Source organism: Mesocricetus auratus, unplaced genomic scaffold (genome assembly GCF_017639785.1).
Source record: "Mesocricetus auratus isolate SY011 unplaced genomic scaffold, BCM_Maur_2.0 Super-Scaffold_100026, whole genome shotgun sequence".
In the NCBI taxonomy this organism is placed as follows: Eukaryota; Metazoa; Chordata; class Mammalia; order Rodentia; family Cricetidae; genus Mesocricetus; species Mesocricetus auratus.
The window spans coordinates 17,695,191-17,715,581 of NW_024429207.1; the positions used below are offsets into that span (position 1 = coordinate 17,695,191).

At 38.9% G+C, this 20,391-nt stretch overlaps 1 protein-coding gene across 1 annotated transcript in view; it reads left to right on the forward strand.

Annotated features, from left to right (window-relative positions):
• Window positions 1-20,391, forward strand: part of Tnks (tankyrase) — a 139,463-nt gene that overhangs the window by 88,753 nt on the left and 30,319 nt on the right. Inside the window, exons 6-13 of the mRNA XM_040731958.1 lie at window positions 6,519-6,613; window positions 8,230-8,296; window positions 8,569-8,755; window positions 10,781-10,902; window positions 12,314-12,405; window positions 12,773-12,851; window positions 17,076-17,247; window positions 20,295-20,374. Coding sequence (XP_040587892.1) covers window positions 6,519-6,613; window positions 8,230-8,296; window positions 8,569-8,755; window positions 10,781-10,902; window positions 12,314-12,405; window positions 12,773-12,851; window positions 17,076-17,247; window positions 20,295-20,374 — 894 coding nt within the window. The remainder of the gene's footprint in view (window positions 1-6,518; window positions 6,614-8,229; window positions 8,297-8,568; window positions 8,756-10,780; window positions 10,903-12,313; window positions 12,406-12,772; window positions 12,852-17,075; window positions 17,248-20,294; window positions 20,375-20,391) is intronic.

Below are 20,391 nucleotides of genomic sequence, written 5' to 3' on the forward strand. Positions count from 1 at the left end.
CCTGAGTTCAGTTCCCAGCATGCACATCGTAGGTAGCTCATGGCCAACCATGGCTGTAACCCCCTGGGATCTGATGCATCTTTTGGTATGCAGATGTACATACAGATAAAACACCTATAGACATAAATATTTTTTAATTTGTTTTTAAATTTGTTTAACGTAGTTCCTTGGATTTCAGGATTCTTCTTGTTCCTTACATGTGTTCAGTCAACAAAAACTCAGCACCTTCCACGTGCATGCTGTTCTGAATTCCACAGGATAGAAATAAGTGCAGTGATAGAATGATTAAGATATTGTCATGGATGTTGACGCTGATGCACTAAAAATTTTTACTGCTCTTTTTGGTGTGGTGGTTATGAAGTACAGAGTGAAGGAGAAATTTTTTTCTGGACTTTTTATGGCATTAGTATTTAAATATCTGTGAGAATCCATAAATTTACAAACGTACAATTGGAGAACCACAGCAAAATTAGAAAGTTGGATTTCTTGCATGTCAGATGCAATTGTAAATGTTTGCTTCTATAACAAAAAGTGGTGGAGGCTCTGAAAATAGAAAAATAAAGCCATCAATACCTGTGAGTTAGAGAGATGGATGACTCAGTGATTAAAAGCAAATACTACTGTCTTACAGTGGATCAGAGTTTTGTTCCCAGTACCCACAATTAAGCTACTAACTGCCCATACCTCCAGCTTGAGAGGATCTGATGTGACTATTTTATATGTAGATCAATGAGAAACAAAGTAGAACTTACTCTGATGCCTTGGAGACACCATGATGAAAACATATTGATGGGGGGGGGGGCACGGGCAGTGGTGGCACACACCTTTAATAATCCCAGCACTTAGGAGACAGAGGCAGGTGGATCTCATGTCTGTGAGTTCGAGGCCAGCCTGGTCTACAGAGTGAGTTCCAGGACAGCCAGAGCTGTCACAAAAAGAAACCCTATCTTAAAAAACAAAAACAAACAAATAAAGTAAGTAAGAAATAAAACATATGATAAACTTGAAAACACAAATAAAATATAGTACTGAAGAGATTGTTTTGTTCCCCTGGCTCTTCCATTTCCATGATGTGTGTATGTAATTTTCAGTTTGCTCATTCATAAATGTTGATACTTGTTCCCATTGCTCAAGGCATTTGATAGTAAGTGAAATAATGTGACCAATGTACATGGGGCAGTTTGAATACATACTATAACCACAACAAATCAAATCTTTTTTCTTTAATACATTTTTGAAGTCTTTGAATGTACTTGGATATATGCGTTTCTAGTTTGTGTGTATACATGTACATCCAGAGCACAGAGTTGCCCAAGTAACACTGCTGCTTCATTTAGCAGTTGTACGCAACTGGAATACCTGACCAGCAGAACAGAAAACAACGTTTTATTTCCCTAGCTAGGCGAGCAGTAGTGGGCCTTCTTTCAGATGGCTGCTGAGAATTGCCTGTTCATAGCCACCTGGAAGACTTGAGGATTCAAAAGTACCCCAAGGTATCTTAAGATACATTCACCTATTTTGAATTTGTCTCACAGTATTTTTCCCCTCCTGGCAAAAAACAAAAACAAAAATAAAAACACCTTTGTGTACATTTTTGAGGTCATGGTGTTGTGGGGGAAAATGAGGACTTGGTGCTAGTGACCAGATGTTAACTTATGACTGTATCAGTTATATGTTCATAGCATGTCTTAATATGTCCTTGACCTCTCAATTGTTTGAGCCTAAACAGAAGATTTGAGCTACATATACTGTCAGTTTTAACATTCCAAACTTGTAATATATTTTGTTATTTCTATCTCAGCCTTTCCCAGTAATACCTAGTTGGATTGCTTAAGAGTCTGTAACTTCACAGTGGATAGAAGATATGTGGTTATCTGGGGAAGAGTTCATGTCAGCCCTCTTGCTCTCTGTGAAAGTGTTAGCATTGTCTAGGGACATATACCTCCTTCTCCAGCCCTCACTGCCCTCTGTTGTCATCCTCACTCTTGCCAAATCTTGATAGATAAAGTTCATACCATTTTTCATACCTCCTGTTTTTACAGCTTATACTTGTAATGTTATTTGGGACCATGGAAGATCAGAACTTATTAAGTCTGCATCAGGGAACTCTTCAAGTCCTGCAGGTCAATTGTTTATCTAATCAAAGCACTTCTGTAGGTCTCTTGCTGAGCTGGGCATGCCTCACCGTAATGCAGAAATCCCTTAGAGCCATTTTTCTTGCATATCTATGTTGGGATACAGTATATGAAATTGTTGTGCTGGTGTATATTCATTTCTATAACAATAAGAGGTTGAAAATGTCTTTTTTTCATTAGAGAATTACTTTTACTAAAACAATGTGTTGTCAGATGCATCATTTCTATGGTGTTATAAGTAATTCTGTCAACTATGCTATTTCTCTCACTAAGAAAATGATTTTTAGTAGAAGTTAATTTCCAAGTGTTGGAAATTAACAGTAAAACTTGGTGTCTTATACCTAACCTCCTGCAATCTTCCACATTCGTTGGGTGGTGAGAAGTCAGTGAGTACTGTTAGGATTCATTATTACAATTTTATTTAGAAGTGGTACTTCAGTGTCTGCTCTACAAATTGTTAGAATCAAAGTTTAAAGTGTTTTTCTCTCCTGTCTTTGCAAATTATCAAACATTGCATGACAACGATAGTCCAAAACACCCTACAAATACTATGACTAGGTACAATCCTGGCTTGAACAGAATGGCCAGTTAGTATCGTACACTCAGAAAGTTCATAAGGGATGAACCTGTGTCTAAGAGGCACAGCTAGGTGTGGAGAGTCTGAGAAGCAATAAGAAAAGAAATGGACTTAAGAATTCTCCATTTATCTGTCTAGCATATGTAACAACAGGAGTTCAGTTCCCAGCACCATATGAAAAGGGTCGAGCCTAACCCAACAGCTACCCATTCAAAGCATGAAGTAAGAGTAAAAAGGAGTTGAGTAGTGTGAAAATTTTTCTCCTTAAAACACAAAATACAGTCAGAGTAGCAAGCCTGGCCTGCCAGCTGTTTCTTACTAAACACTGAAAAGCTAGTGCTGTGCCTTGAGAATGCTTAAGCCTGTCTTTTTTTCTCGCCATACACCTTGTAAGAGGATGCTTAAAAACTGTTTGTATTCACTTAATTGACTCTGGCTGATTCTGTACCAAGGTTAAAAAGAGAAACTCAAGTTGGTTTCTGGTTGAAGAATCTCTTTGGGAGTTACACAACAATGATGTTAAGTTCAAATTGAATTAAGTTGACATTTAGAACTCTATTATTCCACAGGTTACTCTACTCATTTTCATCTGTATCTTTCTAATTCATACTTGTAAAATACAGTCTTTATATCTTCACTTTAAAAATACTTTTCTGACATTACTGGGGTTTGAATCTAGGGCCCTCTCCATGCTAGACAAGTGTTCTACCACAGAGATAGATTCACAGCTCTTTATTTTAAGATATGGGTCTTACTAAGTTAATTAGGCTAGGCTTGAACTTGCAATCTATTATTCTGGAAGACCATCCCCTATGAGGCTATAAACTACCAGTCACCCCTCTGTCTCTCTTCATGGAATCCATCTAGAATCCACTGACTCTTATTAGGAAGAGGTTTTAAGTGACAGCTGATCTAGCCTCTCAGTGCAGCGTTGAAACCTTTCAAGGAATATGCCAACAAATTGTGCTTAAGGTGCTTAAATGAATTTGGGGGGGTTGGTTTTTGTGTTTTTGTTTTGTTTTGTTTTTGTTTTTTTCTGTTTTCAAGACAGAGTTTCTCTGTGTAGCCCTGACTGTCCTCAAACTCAGAGATCCGCCTGCCTCTGCCTCCCTGAGTGCTAAGATTAAAGGCGTGCACCACCACCTATGAATTTTTAAAAAAGAGATCTTCCTGGCTGAAAATAGTTTGTCACTGGATTTCTGAGAAGAGCTACTGACCAATCAGAGAGTAGCCAGGAAGTTGTTCTGCAAGTAGTTGACACAGTTGGAGGGGCTTACTTGAAGAAAGAAAGTGCCCATCTTTCTGGGGACTCTGGAGAAAGTTCTGCTGTGGGAATGAAGCAAAATAAAACTTTCTCTCCATGTTCAGTGACACTACTCCTCCTTGTCCTGCGCTTCTAGTCGGCTTCTATTATTAAGAAGTCCAACATCTCTGGGGTGCTCGTTCTAAAGGTATGGTCTCACTGTTGGTGCATGTTGCTCATTATAATGATCTGAGAACCTGAGCGCTGGCATACTTAGAACCAACAAGCTCCTTGCCACAGATACTTACTTGCCACTTGAAAGAATCTGAAGATCTTTTATAGTCTGAGCTTTTAGCCAGTGGAAAAGGACTGCAGAACGAGAATCATGTCAGCCTTCCTGGATTTGATCCCCCTCTCTCTACTGTTTTCTCCCTGCTCATTTGTTCTCTGGTGGTGATGGTGGTTTCAAACCCAGGTACTTACTGTGTTAACCAGTTCACACACACACATACACATACATACTTTGTAAAAAGAGTTAAGAAACTTCAAGGATGCTGATCTAGAAGTCAGAGCTCAGTAACAAGATGTACTTGTTTCTAGGGATGCATGCCCATATTGATTCTCTGGCTTTTAATTTGTTTGGATTCTCATCTAAGTATCAGTGTCTCAAAGAGCTTCTTAAAGCTTTCTGTCTTAGCAAATTAATCATGTCTCTGTTGATAGAAATTTAATAAAGCTCTGATCATATTTATTGTGTTTGCCTAGGAATTTTGACTTAATGGCTGGTGTAGTATTTTATTTGTATCAGGGAGACACTGATCTGTTTGAAATATGCTTTGATAAAATAGAGCAAGAATTGAAATACTTAAATACTCGTTTACAGGCAGCGAGCAAATAATCATGGTATAGCCACACAATAGAAATACCGAATAGCCATTAAAAGAATAAGACAGATTTGTCTATGATAACATTAGGAAGAGAAAACTCAAATCACAAGAATATAATGCAGCCCTGTTGGTGTGACAAAAACAGCAACAAAAGGAACTTAAGGAAAAGCAAACACTATCAGACACAGAAACCTCTAAGGATCCTTGAGCAGCTATAGCTGAGGTTCCCTGGGGGGCGGGGGGACACACGCGGCATGGTTTCTGCACTGCTAGGGTTTGGAGAGATTAAGTCAATCTATACATGTAAAAGGAGTTCTACCCTAGAGAGAATGATTCATGTAAGGAAATTGATCATTTGAAACCAGCTAAAACAGAGAATACTTACATGATGTTTTTACTTTTGAAGCCAGCCTTAAAGGCATGATTTGATGGATCAAAAAAAGTTGAATTTTCAGTCTTTGTATTTGTTTACATTTGTGTGCATAAGACAGAGTTTAAAAGTAAGACAATATCTAAATTCATAGATTGATCGAAACATGGTTGTAAAACTGATGGCACTTAGGAGTCTTAGCACTAACGTAAATGGTTAGCCTTAAAGCTCTGTTCCCTGCTGGGGTTCTTGTAGTAATAGGTGAGAAATGTTGGTTCTCTGTAAACTGGATAGTAATAGGTTAGAGAAGTTTAGAAGTTCATTTGTGTAAAGGGCATTATAAAAAAGGGAAATCTTTTTTGCTCATAGTCAATTAAATTGCCACCTTTTCTACAAAATATTAAATGTCAGGTTTGCCAAATAACTTGCTGGCTTACTGAGCAGTCATCCGTAGCAGCACTGTCTCTGGAGGGAGCTTCCCAATTCAGAAGCCATGTATAGTGGGCAGCCAGTGGAGCAATGGAGTTTTACCTTATTGCTAGAAGTCACAGGGGATGGATGAGGTACACTGTTTCCACTAGAGCATCTGCAAATAGTTCTTGAGGGATGCTTCTCAATCTTTCATTAAAGTGTGAAAGTTAGATTTTTATGTTTCCCGTTATTGGGAATATGATCCTTACATAACTTTTAGCATAGTAAGAATGGTTCATGCTGGAAAGGAAGAGAGAAGCAACACAGGGCTTGCTGGGTAGCACTTGATTATTGAAGCCCTTGAGGCCCAGTAAGGGACATAGATGACATCTGTTAGCCCAATCCATGCTGTTATAAACTGATGCCAAGGAATGTATAAAGAAAAGTGTGCTTGATTTATAACTCTTGTGGCTGGAAGATCTAGATGGCATGATGCCAGCATCTGGCAAGGGGCCCTTGCTGCATCATGGCACGAGTGAGTTCATGTGTGTGACAGAAGGGAAGGAGGCTAAGAGGAGAGGTCATATGGGGGGAGAACAAGAGCGTGAGCCAAAGTGGGACTTGCTTTCAGAAGCTCCCTTGTGATACCAGCCCAGTCTGAGCCCTAACTCACCTCTCTGAAAAGTAGTACCTCACTTGAAGACACATGGACACTGACCCTGGTGACATGAGTCTTGATGGACAGACCAGAAGCAAGCCATTGCAGATAACACTGGGGATGGACTTCTCTCTTTAGGAAAGGGAATTATCCCTTGTGTAGTTATAAGCTGAGTGGGGGCAAGACCATCTTTTAGAAAAAACCTTAAAGTGATGAGCTTTTCTTTGTCTTTTCCAGTCTACTCCGTTACACCTGGCAGCAGGCTACAACAGAGTTCGGATAGTTCAGCTGCTTCTACAGCACGGTGCTGATGTTCATGCAAAGGACAAAGGGTAGGTGCAGCCATGCATCCCTCGCCTTAAGGGTTTCATGGACCGGTGATTGTGCTGTTTTCATCATTTGATCGTCCGAAGGTTTTAGCTCGGTGAGAATGTTCACATGGGGCTGGAGAGGAAGCTCAGCAGTTAAGAGCACCGGCTCTGCTTTCAGAAGCCTGGGGTTTCGTTCCTAGCACAGGGCTGCTCCATCTCACGGCATTCGGTGCCCTCTTCTGACATCTGTGGACACCAGGCACACAGACATGCAATACAGGCATACGTGTAGGCAAATGCCATACTCATATATAATGTTGATAAATTAAAAATAACATTCTCTGTATGTACTGTAGGCTTCTCAAAACCATTTGTTACACCAATTATTTTTCACGGCTATAATCATTTTCATCCCTTAAATTGCATTTCAGAAAGATTTAAAAGTACTGAAAATTGTGATTGTCTAACATTGTAGCTATTAAGACAATTTCCTATTATTAATAAACTATAGTAATAAGTAAATAATTTTTTTAATTTAGTTTTTTAATTCACTTTAAGTAGTTCAATCTAGATGATCCTTATAAACATTGGCACATGAAACAAAAAAGTGTGTCTTTTTTATGAATTGATAAATATAAGCTTACTAATTTCCTTAATTTCCATTGACCTGTGGACATTTGTTTTCTGCCCTATATGAAAAGCTAACATTTCTCTGGCCTTAAGATGTCAAGGATAATTGACCCCACCCAGGTGAGGCAGATTATGCTGGACTTCTGTGATTGACAGCGTAAAGGAGAAATGCCCTAGAGGGACAGATGCTTCTTTGGTTCAGCTCACATTCATGTCAGGAAGCATAGAAATGAACTCAGTACTGAGACAGTTACAAGAAGGAGAATCTGTCTATTCAAATCTGCCCCTTCCATGCTGTCTGTCTCTTGCTGGTCAAGTTTTGTGCCTCCCATGCATCGTGTGTCCCGATATAAGGCACAAGTGCCTGGTGCCCTGATACACCTGCTTCCTCGTGCATGTCTGAAAGCAGATGGGTGTACCATAGGCAGTCATCCAGAAGCACACAGTAGACAAGGTAGCTTCTAACCTCACTTAGAAAGGGCACTCTGGTAGGGAAGCTTTAATGTTTCGATATTTAATTCTTATTCTGGAAAGTGTCACGAGAGTGGATTAAAAGTAGGACTATTTCGGTTCCCTGCCAGTTACTGTGCCCGTTACATACTTATAATTGTTTATTAGTGCACTGGTCTTTCTTTTAATTCTTCTGAATGATAGCTTTCATTATTTCATATAGCATGTATAAAGACTACAAGATAAATGTTAAGGTGTGATATAAGCTATGCTTTGAGTTCTTTGAGTAAATTCTGAAAATGCTTTTTTGGGGAGTGGAATTCGAGGCAGAGTTTCTCTGTGGCTTTGGAGGCTGTCCTGGAACTAGTTCTTGTAGACCAGGCTGGTCTAGAACTCACAGAGATCTGCCTGCCTCTGCCTCCCGATTAAAGGCATGTGCCATGACCACCCGGCTGAAAATGCTTTCTTGAAATGGAATTTATTAGATTTTTTTTTAGCACTTTACAACCAGATGGCTGTTTGGAATTTCAGTATTTTAATTCCCTCTTTTTGTCTAGCGGACTTGTACCTCTTCATAATGCATGCTCATATGGACACTATGAGGTCACAGAACTGCTGTTAAAGGTAAGAGAAACCAAAAATATTGAATAGTATTGGCTTGTCTTTTTTTTAAGCTTGTTAATACTTTGTGGATTTTTTTTAACAAGTAATATTCTTTGACAGTAGGATAATGAATCAGCTATTTTCATTGCTTAAAGACATTGAACTTTCAACTTAAACCTTTTTTTTCTTTTAACCTAAATTTAAAATAATTAAATTCCAAAAGTTATGAAATCCGTTTTCTGAGTTTGTCCCCCTCGTGGAAGTGGTTACTAATGTCACTTTTTCAACTTCAGCATGGAGCGTGTGTTAACGCTATGGACCTGTGGCAGTTTACTCCACTACATGAAGCTGCTTCCAAGAACCGTGTAGAAGTCTGTTCTTTGTTGCTTAGCCATGGTGCTGATCCTACCTTGGTCAACTGCCATGGCAAAAGTGCTGTCGATATGGCTCCAACTCCTGAGCTCCGGGAAAGACTGACTTGTAAGTGTGTGTGTCCTAAGCCCAATGTGGCTAGCCGTAAGTGAGACTATCTCAGTTCTGCTTCATCACCCAGGGTTTCTAACTAGACAGCGTCCCCTTCTTACCTGGGCACTAGTTTATCGTATTCATTTCTGATCATATGCTTTGCTTCGTGTATTCCACAAGCGCCTTTAAAACACACCACCATGTTACACATGTGTGCATATAAACAGCACAGACTATACATACTACATAAATACATAGATATACACAGACATGTATTTTAAAGCCCGATTCTAATTAATTTGTCAAGGCTTCTGTTTTGGTTTGGTTTGGTTTGGTTTTGGAGTTTTTTGTTTTGTTTTGACAGCTAAGGATGAGGTTCATCAACAGCCATTTAGTCAATATTTTCCTGTGTGACAGACAATAGAAATACAATAGTATACAAATCAAAACAAAAGTCTCTGGGCTCACAGAACTTATATTCGTCTGCCATTGGTAATGAAAGGTGATGCTGAACATTAACTGTCCATCTCCAAAAAGTTGCACAGTCGTGTTTTTGTTTACATGTGAGTGTTAAGTCCCAAATTTAAGTGAGATGTTTGATGGACATAGTCTTCATAAATATTTAAATATATATATTTATATTTAAGGAAACTATGAGTAGTTTTAGATGTGCAGAAAGTTTATATAGCCAGCACAGAGAATTCTCACCTCCAGCATATCTAGGTTCCTATATTACTAACATTTTACATTACTGTGGCCCATTTATCACAGTTAATAACCCATTGTTAACTAAAGGCCACACTAACTAGATTTTGCCTAGAGTCACCCTTCTGTTTGGGTCTCATTCCGGTCACATTGTATGTAGTGTTACAGCCAATCCTGACATGCCTGCAGTTTTCCATGTGGGCATTGGAGATTTAAGGTAAGCTAGGTAACTCCCACCTAGCTTTAGCTTGCCCTGTGGTCTGCCTGAAGCCTTGCATGTAGGAGACTAAGAATCAGAAACCAAAGAAGAGTGCTCAAAGTGATGCACATCTTTTATCTTGAAGTAGCTTTTGAGCTAATTTTTATAGAAAGAGTGCAGTTCCTAAAATTTGAATCACATGTGGAAATTGAAATTTATTTGTATAGTCAGACTAGGTTAGATTTTCACCAAGTGTGAGCCCAGTTATGAGCCTTTGTGAGCCTTTGCCGGACCCCACTCATTCACTCCTGTTAGGTAGCTATATTGGATTATATAGTTTATTTTCTACGTATTCGAGCTTCCTTCGAAAAATGTAAAAAAAAAAAAAAAAAAAAACAAATGACCTTGGACACCTGTGCTGTCCCTGGTATCGGTCTCTGGATCATATGTCTCTATCTAATCCCAACCTAGTGTAGTGCTTGTGTATGCTGTATGTTCAGCAACTTTAGCCATCTGAATTTGACTCTGCGTAAAACTGAGAATACTGTTTCCTAATTTACTTCTTTATGTGATGGCTCATATTTATCCCTGTGTCATCCTTGTCCTTTTATTCCGCTCTCAACCATTTTATAAATTAGGAGTTTTATTAGACATCTAGACATTCTGTATTATTAGGTTGTCTTATTCTATTGTAGACGTCAACTTTACCTAAATTTTGGAAGCTGTTTTTAACCTTCTTATTAGGAGTTTTCATTAAATAAGATTCTACCAAGAATTATGTTGAGGGAAGGATTGAAGGATCTTCTCTAGCTGCAGTTTTAATGTCATGTTTACTGCTTTGTAGTTGGTGTTCAGTTACAGAATTTTTTTAAAGAAAATTATCCAGGAGGCTTGAGAGATGGCTCAGTGGTTAAGAGGGCTTTCTGTGCATCTATAAAGAGCTGAATTTTTGTCCCAGTGCTCACATAACAAGCCAGGAATGTTTTGCAGGCTAGTCCAGCCTTTAATTTGTAATCTCCCTGCCTCAGCCTTCCAAATCCTGGGACTACAGGTTTGCAAATTACACCTTCCAGAGTTAATTATAACTTAAAAACCTATATGTCATTTTTATTTGATAACTATTATTTCATTGGCAGATGAATTTAAAGGCCATTCTTTACTACAAGCAGCCAGAGAAGCAGACCTGGCCAAAGTTAAGAAAACACTTGCTTTGGAAATCATTAACTTCAAGCAGCCACAGTCTCATGAAACAGCATTGGTAAGATGGCATTACCCATACATCCCTGGGTCGGTAATAGTGCAACATTAAATAATGCTTTTCATTTCAGAAACCTGAAAGTGGATTGCTCTGGGAAGTGCCAGCAATTTGCATTTTAATATTGGTTGCACTGATTTTTAACTTTGGTTCAGTCATGATTCTTTGTGGGTGAGAGACTAGATATTTGCTCAGTCATGATGTAGACTTGTTTTATCTCTGTGTTCACCCAAGCTTATTGTGACAAATTACTTTTGTGCTCAGTGCTTTCATTATAGTGCAAAGTGTGATCTGAGAGAATCTTCTCTTTAGGAGCATGCTTAACTAGATAAATAGTATATCTGTTTTCTTTAGAAAATATGGTTTCATGATATTTGCATCATCCTTTGGAGTAGCTGCATTCAAATAACAGAATGTTCGTGTGAAGAAATGTTACAACTGAACTTTCTGTTCCTGGCTATATAAATTACCTTTAAAGCTATTTTTTTTCCTTCTAGTACTTTCAGAGTCACTTATTTTTGTGTCATTAGACACATTAAGACACAGATGTTAGTCTGGTTATTGTCTGCCCCTTGCTTCAGAATTTTTAAGGATATGTGGTTTTTAAAGCATAGACTGGTAAATATGCTTCATTTAACTTCCTTAAATCCGTGTGGCCCAGAAAGGTCATTTAGCCCATTCTGCTGAAAACACCATTAAAAGATTAACCAAACTGAAATGGGCCAACTTAAATTTAAAGCCATCAAGCCCAGTTCAAATAACTTCAGTCTACACAATGCTAGGCCAGGAGGTTAAGAGCCACAGAGTCTAAGCCCCAGCACCATAAGGAACTCGTTCCGCTGCCCTGGGTGGTTACTCAGTTGTGAGTAGTTGTGGTTTTTAAAATGTTAATACAACCATCAATGTGAAATGGAGCAAAATACAAAAGTTACATAAATACGAGGATAAAACGTGAAGTTTCTGAGAATATTGCTTCCTTTAAATTGCTTTGAGGTCACATATTTTCACCAGTGACTGAGCAAATCAGCTTATCCTCTTGATGGAGTAATGGAGAAACCCTGACTTCTGTGGCTGATACACCAGTGAAGGCTTGAGTCATTTATATAGATTCCATAGCTTTGAAAGGGCGGTGTTCAAACGCCTTCAATGGAGTATATGCTTACGGTATTTATTGACTGAAGGAAAAGAAATGAAGTCTCTTAATGCTTAATTGAGAATATAATTTCACTTGGTTTGCACTCCAAATGTGTTTAAGGGGAATATTGACCATCTCCATAGAGTAAAATGCATCATTATGTCATGGTGCATTTTGAGATTATAGTGTTCCAAATAGCTCCCAGCTGCAATTTCATTGAGGCGTTCATGTTTAAATAGAAGTTTGCTCTTCTTAAACTGAATTTTGTTTGCATTACAGCACTGTGCTGTAGCCTCCTTGCATCCCAAACGAAAGCAAGTGGCAGAACTGCTCCTTAGGAAAGGAGCCAATGTCAATGAAAAAAACAAGGAGTAAGTATGGCTACAAACAAGCAGTCCAGAATTTTCCTTCTCTTTCATTTCACTATTTCGTACTTGTAGGTAGTGTGACTTGAACATTTTCAGCCCCACCATTACCCACTCCACTCCCTCCTACTGTGAATCCCTTCTACCCAGCAAGTCCCCTTCCTAGATTCATGTCTCATTGTCGTCTTCTTTGTTTTGGTTTGGTTTTCTCTGACTCACTAAGTTTAGTTAGGATTGTTTGAATGAGACCAGGCAACTTAGCAGTGGCTACACTACTCAAGAAAGTGACTCCCCTCTGTCAGCAACCCCTAGCTACTGAGAGTTGTTACAGTAAAAGTTACAAAATGCTCTTGTCTTTTTCTCCTTTCCATAGTTTCATGACCCCTTTGCATGTCGCAGCTGAAAGGGCCCACAATGATGTCATGGAAGTTCTGCATAAGCATGGAGCAAAGGTAAGCCCAAACTCAGCATTAGGCAGCCAGCTGCTCTCAATTTCCTCCTCAGAAAGGACAGTTAGCTAGTTTCTGGGTTTTGTCTTTAAAGTAATAGCTTGTCTTATGAGGTTGATTTAGTTTAGTTTTGTTTTTTTCTAATAAGCTGTTCTTTTTCTTCCTGGTCTCCTAGAAAGCAATAGGCAGCTGACTTAACTGCTGTCTTTTGAAATACAGTCAGCTTTACAATTGCGTTAGTTCCTTTTCTCATCCCCGTGATCAAACATCTGGCAGAAATAACTCAACAGTGATTTTGCTCATGATCTTAGAAGAGTTAGCTTGTGGTCACTTGGCCCTGTGCACTTGGGCAGAAAACCATGGTGCTGGAAGCATGTGACACAGGAGTGGTGGTCACTTTGTAGAAGTCAGGAAACAGGAAGCAAGACAGGACAGGACCAGGAATAAGATATCTTAAAGGATCTGCCCCAGTACCTATGTCATCTTCTCAGAACCTCTCAGAAGAGTGTCATTGTCTGAGAACCACACCCCCGACACGAGCCTTGTTGGGGGACACTTTATATCAAATCCGTGAGAACAATGGAGGGTTAGTTTACTGAGCAAGAGTGCTTGCTGCTCTTGGAAAAGACCCGAGTTCAGTACCCAGCATTTACATCATCTTCTGTGGGCACCTACAGGCATGTGGCATATACTAATACAGATATACACATAAGTAAAAATAAGACACTTCTTTAAAACAGAAATGTACATTATTGGGGGGGAGATTGATGTTTTTGTAGTACTAGAAATTGAACCTGGGGTCACATACATTCTAGATAAGTGCTCGACCACTCAGCTATGTTCCCAGCAACATATACTAGAATTAATATAATGTGACAGTCAGCTTTCTTTCTTGGGTTTATTTTATTGAGTATGCATGAGTAATGAAGGAACCAGAATGCAGGAGCTAGAGCTGAGGTTATGGAGGAATGCCGCATATTGTCTTGCTCAGCTTGCATTTTTATACAGCTCAGAACTACTTGTCCTAGGTGGCAACATGTCCCTATGATCCAGTACCTGACAGAAACCACATAAGGGAGGAAAAGTGTATTTTACTCATGGTTCAGAGGTTCAGTCCATCATGTCAGGAGGACATGCTGGAATAGCCATATCATGCCACACAGGAAGCAGAGAGGGATATTAATAAGAAAATACAAGCACAGAGGACACACCCCTAGTGACCTACTCCTTCAGTCAAACTGTGGCATTCCATGGTTCCATCTTTTAGGAGCCTCCAGTCATCTATAGAAAAGCCCTCATAGACATGTGTGCACGCACACACACACACACACACACACACACACAAACACACTCACTCACTCACTCACTCAGGAATACACACATACGTTTGCTTTACTAATTACTACTTAAGTCACTTGCCTAGTTCAGTCACATTCACAGTCAAAATTGGCCATCACAGCCTCTAAATATGTGGGTTAAGAAAGTCATAGCTATTGTTAGTACTGTTGAGAATATAACATTAAATGAAGCATTTTCCTTTTTGAATACTGTTCCGTACTTTAATAGACACAAAAATACAAATTATCTCTTCAGCAACGAATGTTAGATATTTGTCAGGAAAGTTAGGACTTATGACTTGGTCTTCAACCATTTTAGGGTACTCTTGGGGCTGTGGGACCAGGGGCTTTGGGGAGAGAAGGGAGTTGGGGGAAGATTCATGCTTTGTTTGGTGGGGTTTTGTTTGTTTGTGGGGACAGAATCCACCAGGTAGTCCTAGCCTGCTGTGTATGCAAGGCAGGCCTCAGACGTGTGAGGATCCTCGTATGTGTGCCTCCCTGAGAAATCAGTCACTTTGCCTTCTAATAAAGACTAAACACTTCTTCAGCAATCCCTCTAGAAAGCCTCTTTACTGTTCCCTCTCTGGTATACATCAGTGATCTAAGAGGCCTGTACAAACAGACAGTCAAGAAGTTGACCTAGGCAATTGCTCTTCTGTTTATCTCCATTGAGTGAGTGCTTCATTGATTACTTTTTTGATTTTTACTTAGTTGCTGGATAAAGTATCCTGTAGATAGTCTTGGGTAGATGATTCTTTGCAGACTTTGAGGGAAGGGCTATAGTGTCCTTTCAGTGTGTATGTGTTAAACAGGTTTGCTTTGCATTGGTGTCTTGTACTTTATAGATAGGAAATTTTCTAAGCTATCAGAAGAACAAAACTCACCTAAAGGAATATCTCATATGGATAGAAAGTAGGACATAAAATTTCAGTATGTGACCAACTTGTCAGTTCCCAGTGTTATCAGTCAGTCCCTATCAAATGGAACTTTTTAAACTAAATCTTAAAAATTCCTGTTACAAACAAGTTCTGAGAACCACCGACACATAAATTTTTATTCGTTAAGACAGGAAGTTCTCCAGAGTAAGTGAGCGATGGGGATGTGAATGAGCTATTTTCCATAGCACTCGGTTCACCATTTTTACTTACAGAAAGGACAGTGTGTTCCTTGTCTGTGTGTTCTGTTGATCTATTTCAACAGTACAGGTGAAATTGGCTGATCCTAGGTTTACAGAAAACCTTTCAAAATCCTCTCTCTTGCCCATGACATTTGTTTGCAAAGGATTCAGCTTTATTTGAAGAACTAGAGTCATTAATTGGAGATCTTAACTTGGTAAGATCTGTATTTTACAAGAATAACTCTCAAACCATATTTACATGATTTAACAAGCTAAATTGGAGTTCATTGTTACCATTCATTTTTACAGCTGTATAGTTGAGTATTGTCTCATCTAATTTCCAGAGAAGTGTGAATAATTAGGTTGTTTGCAGTTCTGGGTGTATTCTTCTACAGTGAAGTAACATTCATACAAAAATTCTAGTTTGCCAATTTGTGTCCATTAAGAAGTAAATACATACCATAGTGCTCTGCTGTTTTTATGTACAGTCATTTTTTTCCTACTGGAAAATATGATAGAATTAAACTGTGATACTATATAACGGTGAGTTTTCTGAAGACTGTTAAGAAGTTAAGTGTACCTTAATCTGAACAAGTGTCACAGCTTTACTGGTAATGATGAAGGACTAGAAATGGAGAGACCCCTTCTCTTAAACCCTAACTTTACTGCAGGAGGTACAAGAATGTTTTGAACAACTAGCGTAAATCTGAAATTTTACTGTTATTCCCTTATTAAGACCTTTTAAAAAGACAGTTTATATTTTCAACAACATTACTTGAACTTGATGAAAAATTATTCCAATGGTATAATTTGTAAGTGCTAAGTCAGCACAGGTGTTCAGAAAGGGCTTAGTGGCTGAGGCCTCAAGGGGTGAGGGAAGACTTGGAGAAGGGGTTCTCCTAAAGCAGCTGTACATTTGTACATTGATCTAACTGGAGTGTTTAAAAGACTGTCTAAAATACCAGACTAGTTAAATTTGCCCAAATTATGAACATAACCCAAAAGCTGAACATTTAGTCAACAGAACTAAATTACTGTTTCCTATATAGTCTTCAAGGTTTGAAAATAGAACATTGAATCCTCAAGACAGTTCCCAGTCAAATGCATTCATCATTAAAGTATCTGTTGCAGGATGAGCATCCACAACCTGAAAATAGAAAATCTGAAATGTTCCAAAATCAAAACTTCTGAATTATCAATATCATACAATGGAAAACTTCACACCTGATCTCATGTAATATACCACAATTACAACACAGGCACACAAAAATGAAGTTGCCTTCAGCTTATGTGTACAGAGTATATATGAGACAAGTTCAGTTTGTATTTAGATGTAGGTAAAGAATTTGAAATTGGAAACACCTCAACCAGAATATAAGGCATTCCTAAATGAAAAAGAAGGGTAATGAACGACATTATCAGTCTTTTCATGTATATTCTGTTATCTTGATACTCTGGGTGTGGTCAAACTGTTCACTCTGGGTATCTCCAGTGTGGCCAGCAGTGAACACCAGATGAGAGTCCCTGCCACCAGAGACCTCCTGTTCTTTCTTCTGAGTGGAGTGTGGCGGGGAAATGTCAGGGACGTCAAAGGTGTTTGTGGATTATTTTCCCAGACACTCAGGCCACTAAGATGAAGCTATTGCTGTAGCACTAGTGAGCAAAAGTTAATGCCATTTTCCCAAGAGGTTTCACTGTTGGCTTTTCTTCCAAGGGCGTCTTTGCTAGTGTGTAGAATGCCTAATTTCACGTGGCCACCCAATGATTTTTCAGATGAATGCACTGGACAGTCTCGGGCAGACGGCTTTGCATAGAGCTGCCTTAGCAGGCCATCTGCAGACCTGCCGCCTCCTGCTGAGTTACGGCTCTGACCCATCCATCATCTCCTTGCAAGGCTTTACCGCAGCACAAATGGGCAGTGAAGCAGTGCAGCAGATTCTGAGCGGTGAGTTCCGTCGACCGACTGACCAGCCACCCAACCAACAGACTGGCTTCCCCTTCCCACCCCCTTTTACCCAGGCTGTGAGCCACCTGACTGCTTGCGTTTCACACCTTTCCTTGCTTGCCATTTCTTGTTTGGTTTTAGTTTAGCCCATATTCTTTTCCATCTCTGTTTTTTGGTAGGATGAGGAGGTGTCAGGAAGAAACCATTTTTAGGTTGGTTGGTTGTTAAGAATTGAAAATCTGGTGCAAACTAGAATTGTAGAAGCTATAAAAATCTACCAAATGGAGAAAAAAGTTGAATTTCCATAGTAATGACCTTTAATTATTCTTGTGTGTACTGCCCTACTTCTTGTCATTGATGATAGGTGTGTTAATGCTGCGTGAGGTAAACAGTCTCAAGAATAATTTTGCAACCTTGAAAGCTCTGTAAGTCTTTCTCTCCCTCTGCAGTTCATTCTTAGATGCCAATCATTCAGCTTCAGTCTTTAGATTTCTTGACAGAGATCATGCATAAAACTTATAGGAGAATGGGCATTGGCTTCCTAACTGCCAGAATTAGAAGTAACATCCTACTGAAAACTTAGGAAGTAGATGCTAAAGGATTCAGTGTAGTTACTTGTCTTCCTCTCTCATTGACCTTTCCACCAGTCTTCACCACCAAAATATGGACAGGGGTTTAACCTTGAATATTAAACACCTGTCTCGTACAGAGCAACAAGATACCTGCTGCAGGAAAATAAGATAATAATACTCCCCCACTAGGAAATAGATCTTTCAAGAAATTGTAATCATTTTATAAATTGGCATTTTTCTGAAATATACTTTTTACTGGGAGTCATTTGCTACTGAATTTTACTTTCTGTGAGTTATAACTATAAATAAACTATAAATAAAACATAAAGCTACTGCATCAGTTTCTCACAATACTGCTCATAAATTTTAACAATGGTTAGCAAAACAGAGATGAAGCATCAAATAAATCCAGCAAATTGGATCCATATAATGCCTTTAAAATGCCTTCTAGCTAAATGCACTTCACACATGCGACTTGTGGGGGAAATGAAATTGAACATGGAGTCGTAAGTAAAAAGTTTCAGCTACTTTTATAATTCTACTCTAAAATTGATTTGTGATGCATATAGTTAATTAAATGCTTAATTTAGGAAATGATAGGACTCAGTTTGCCATATTCATTATTGATTCAGAAAGGTAATGCGTATAATAGAGCTGTCTGAGATAAAGTCTTTTAAAACCATCGGAGAGGATACTGAGGGTTTTTAATACTAACACTTTTACTTTCCCAAATCTCTCTTTACTTTTTAATCTTGAAACACAGTCTGCCTAAGTTGCCTATGCTAGTCTTGTACTCACCCTGTACCCTAGACAGGCTGGGTTTGTAATATCCATGCCTCACCTACTTTAGTAGCTGGGATTTGCCTACCAAGCCCCAAAACAAGTCTGTTCTAACCTTAGTATTTTAGATTTATGCAGATACAGAGCTGTGCAGTTGCTGTTGTAGTAAGTCAGCATGTTTAACTTTTGCCCTTTGACCTTTCTGTAGTTCTTAGAAGCATCAAGATATTTTACTTGACTGAAAATGACACTTTCCTATTACTCCACATGAGCATGCTGTGATGACTAACCTAAAGACACAGGATGCTTGGCTGAGTTTTCTCTTGCTGGAGTCACTCTCATAGAGACATAGTAGACTGTTGCAGAACAGCCTCAAGTGCCGCAGTACACGTGTACCGTTAGGATGGAGGCTGGTGACCAGAGAGAAGGCAAATACAGGCAGCCAAAAGAATTAGGTTTGACACAGTAACTCAGATATGAAGTCACCCAAAACCAACTTGGCAAACACTTTTTAAATTGCTGTGTTTGTGAAAAGAAAATATAAATAGGAGCAAGGATCCAGTTCCAGTCCTTAGCAACTGCACATACTAACAAATGCAATGTAACACATGCTTTAAAGAGAAATAATTTTAAACTGCACTTCATTGTTTGAGGTTTTTTTCTCCTCTTTAGTGTTGGTGTTTTATCTGCTTTAACCTTAGTATTTTATCTGCTAAATATTATTAATATGATCAAATAGTTTGTCTTCTACTGAAGAATTCTTATAACTTATCTATAGAAGTCACCCTTGTGAGCAAAGCCCTGTAGAAAAGCTTAAAATGTTTCTTCTAAAATCTGAAGCCTTTTATAACAGCACTTGATCTTCCCACTTTTCCCCACGAACTCGCTGTCTCTGATCATGATATAATATAATCTTAAGACGGACAGAAGCTTTGAGGACAACCAGCTCTCACTCTTGAAATGCAAAAACTAAGGTATTATGCTGGCTAGCTGGCTCAGTGGGTAAGGGTGCTCACTGAGCAAGCCTGACAACCTGAGTTCAATCTTTGGAGCCCGTGATGGACAGAGAGACCTGACTTCTGCACATTGTCTCTGGCTTCCATATGTGTCATGGCACATGTATCCTCCAAAGTCCACACAGAGCCCAAGCCTGTGGTCCAGATTCCCTGCCACACACTCCTTTTGTATTGATGTCTGAACATTCTGAAAACCACATTTAACACGAGCATATTGAATTCTTTTAAAGACCAATGTTGAAGACATTTTTGTTATGTTTATGTTTGACTAAGCAAAATACCTGACTTTTGAATAAATGTAACAAGCTTGGTATGTTCTGTTTAGCACTGTTATCATATCTCCTAATTATGCAGACATTGGAAAGTCGGGAGATATTTTTGATCTCCTGGTTCCAGCTTTCCTCGCTCCTTTGAAACAGTCTTTAACCAGAATATTTGATGCCTAGAGTAGTGGAACATAAAAGTGTTTGCCTGTGTTAGAATTATTTAAATTTGACTTCAGTAAGATGTAAAGTGAAGTAAAAAATTACTTGTCTGCGTAAGACTGGGGAAGTAACCATTATTTCACAGATATATCCAACCTTAATCTCTCTTCCTTCACCTTCCATAACTCCAGTCTCCTTCCATAACTTCCTGCAGTACCCCAAGGTCAACATAATCTTTCTTTTCTTGGATACAGAGAGTACTCCTATCCGCACTTCTGATGTGGACTATCGACTTCTGGAGGCCTCAAAAGCTGGGGACTTGGAAACTGTGAAGGTAAAACAGTGCCTTTA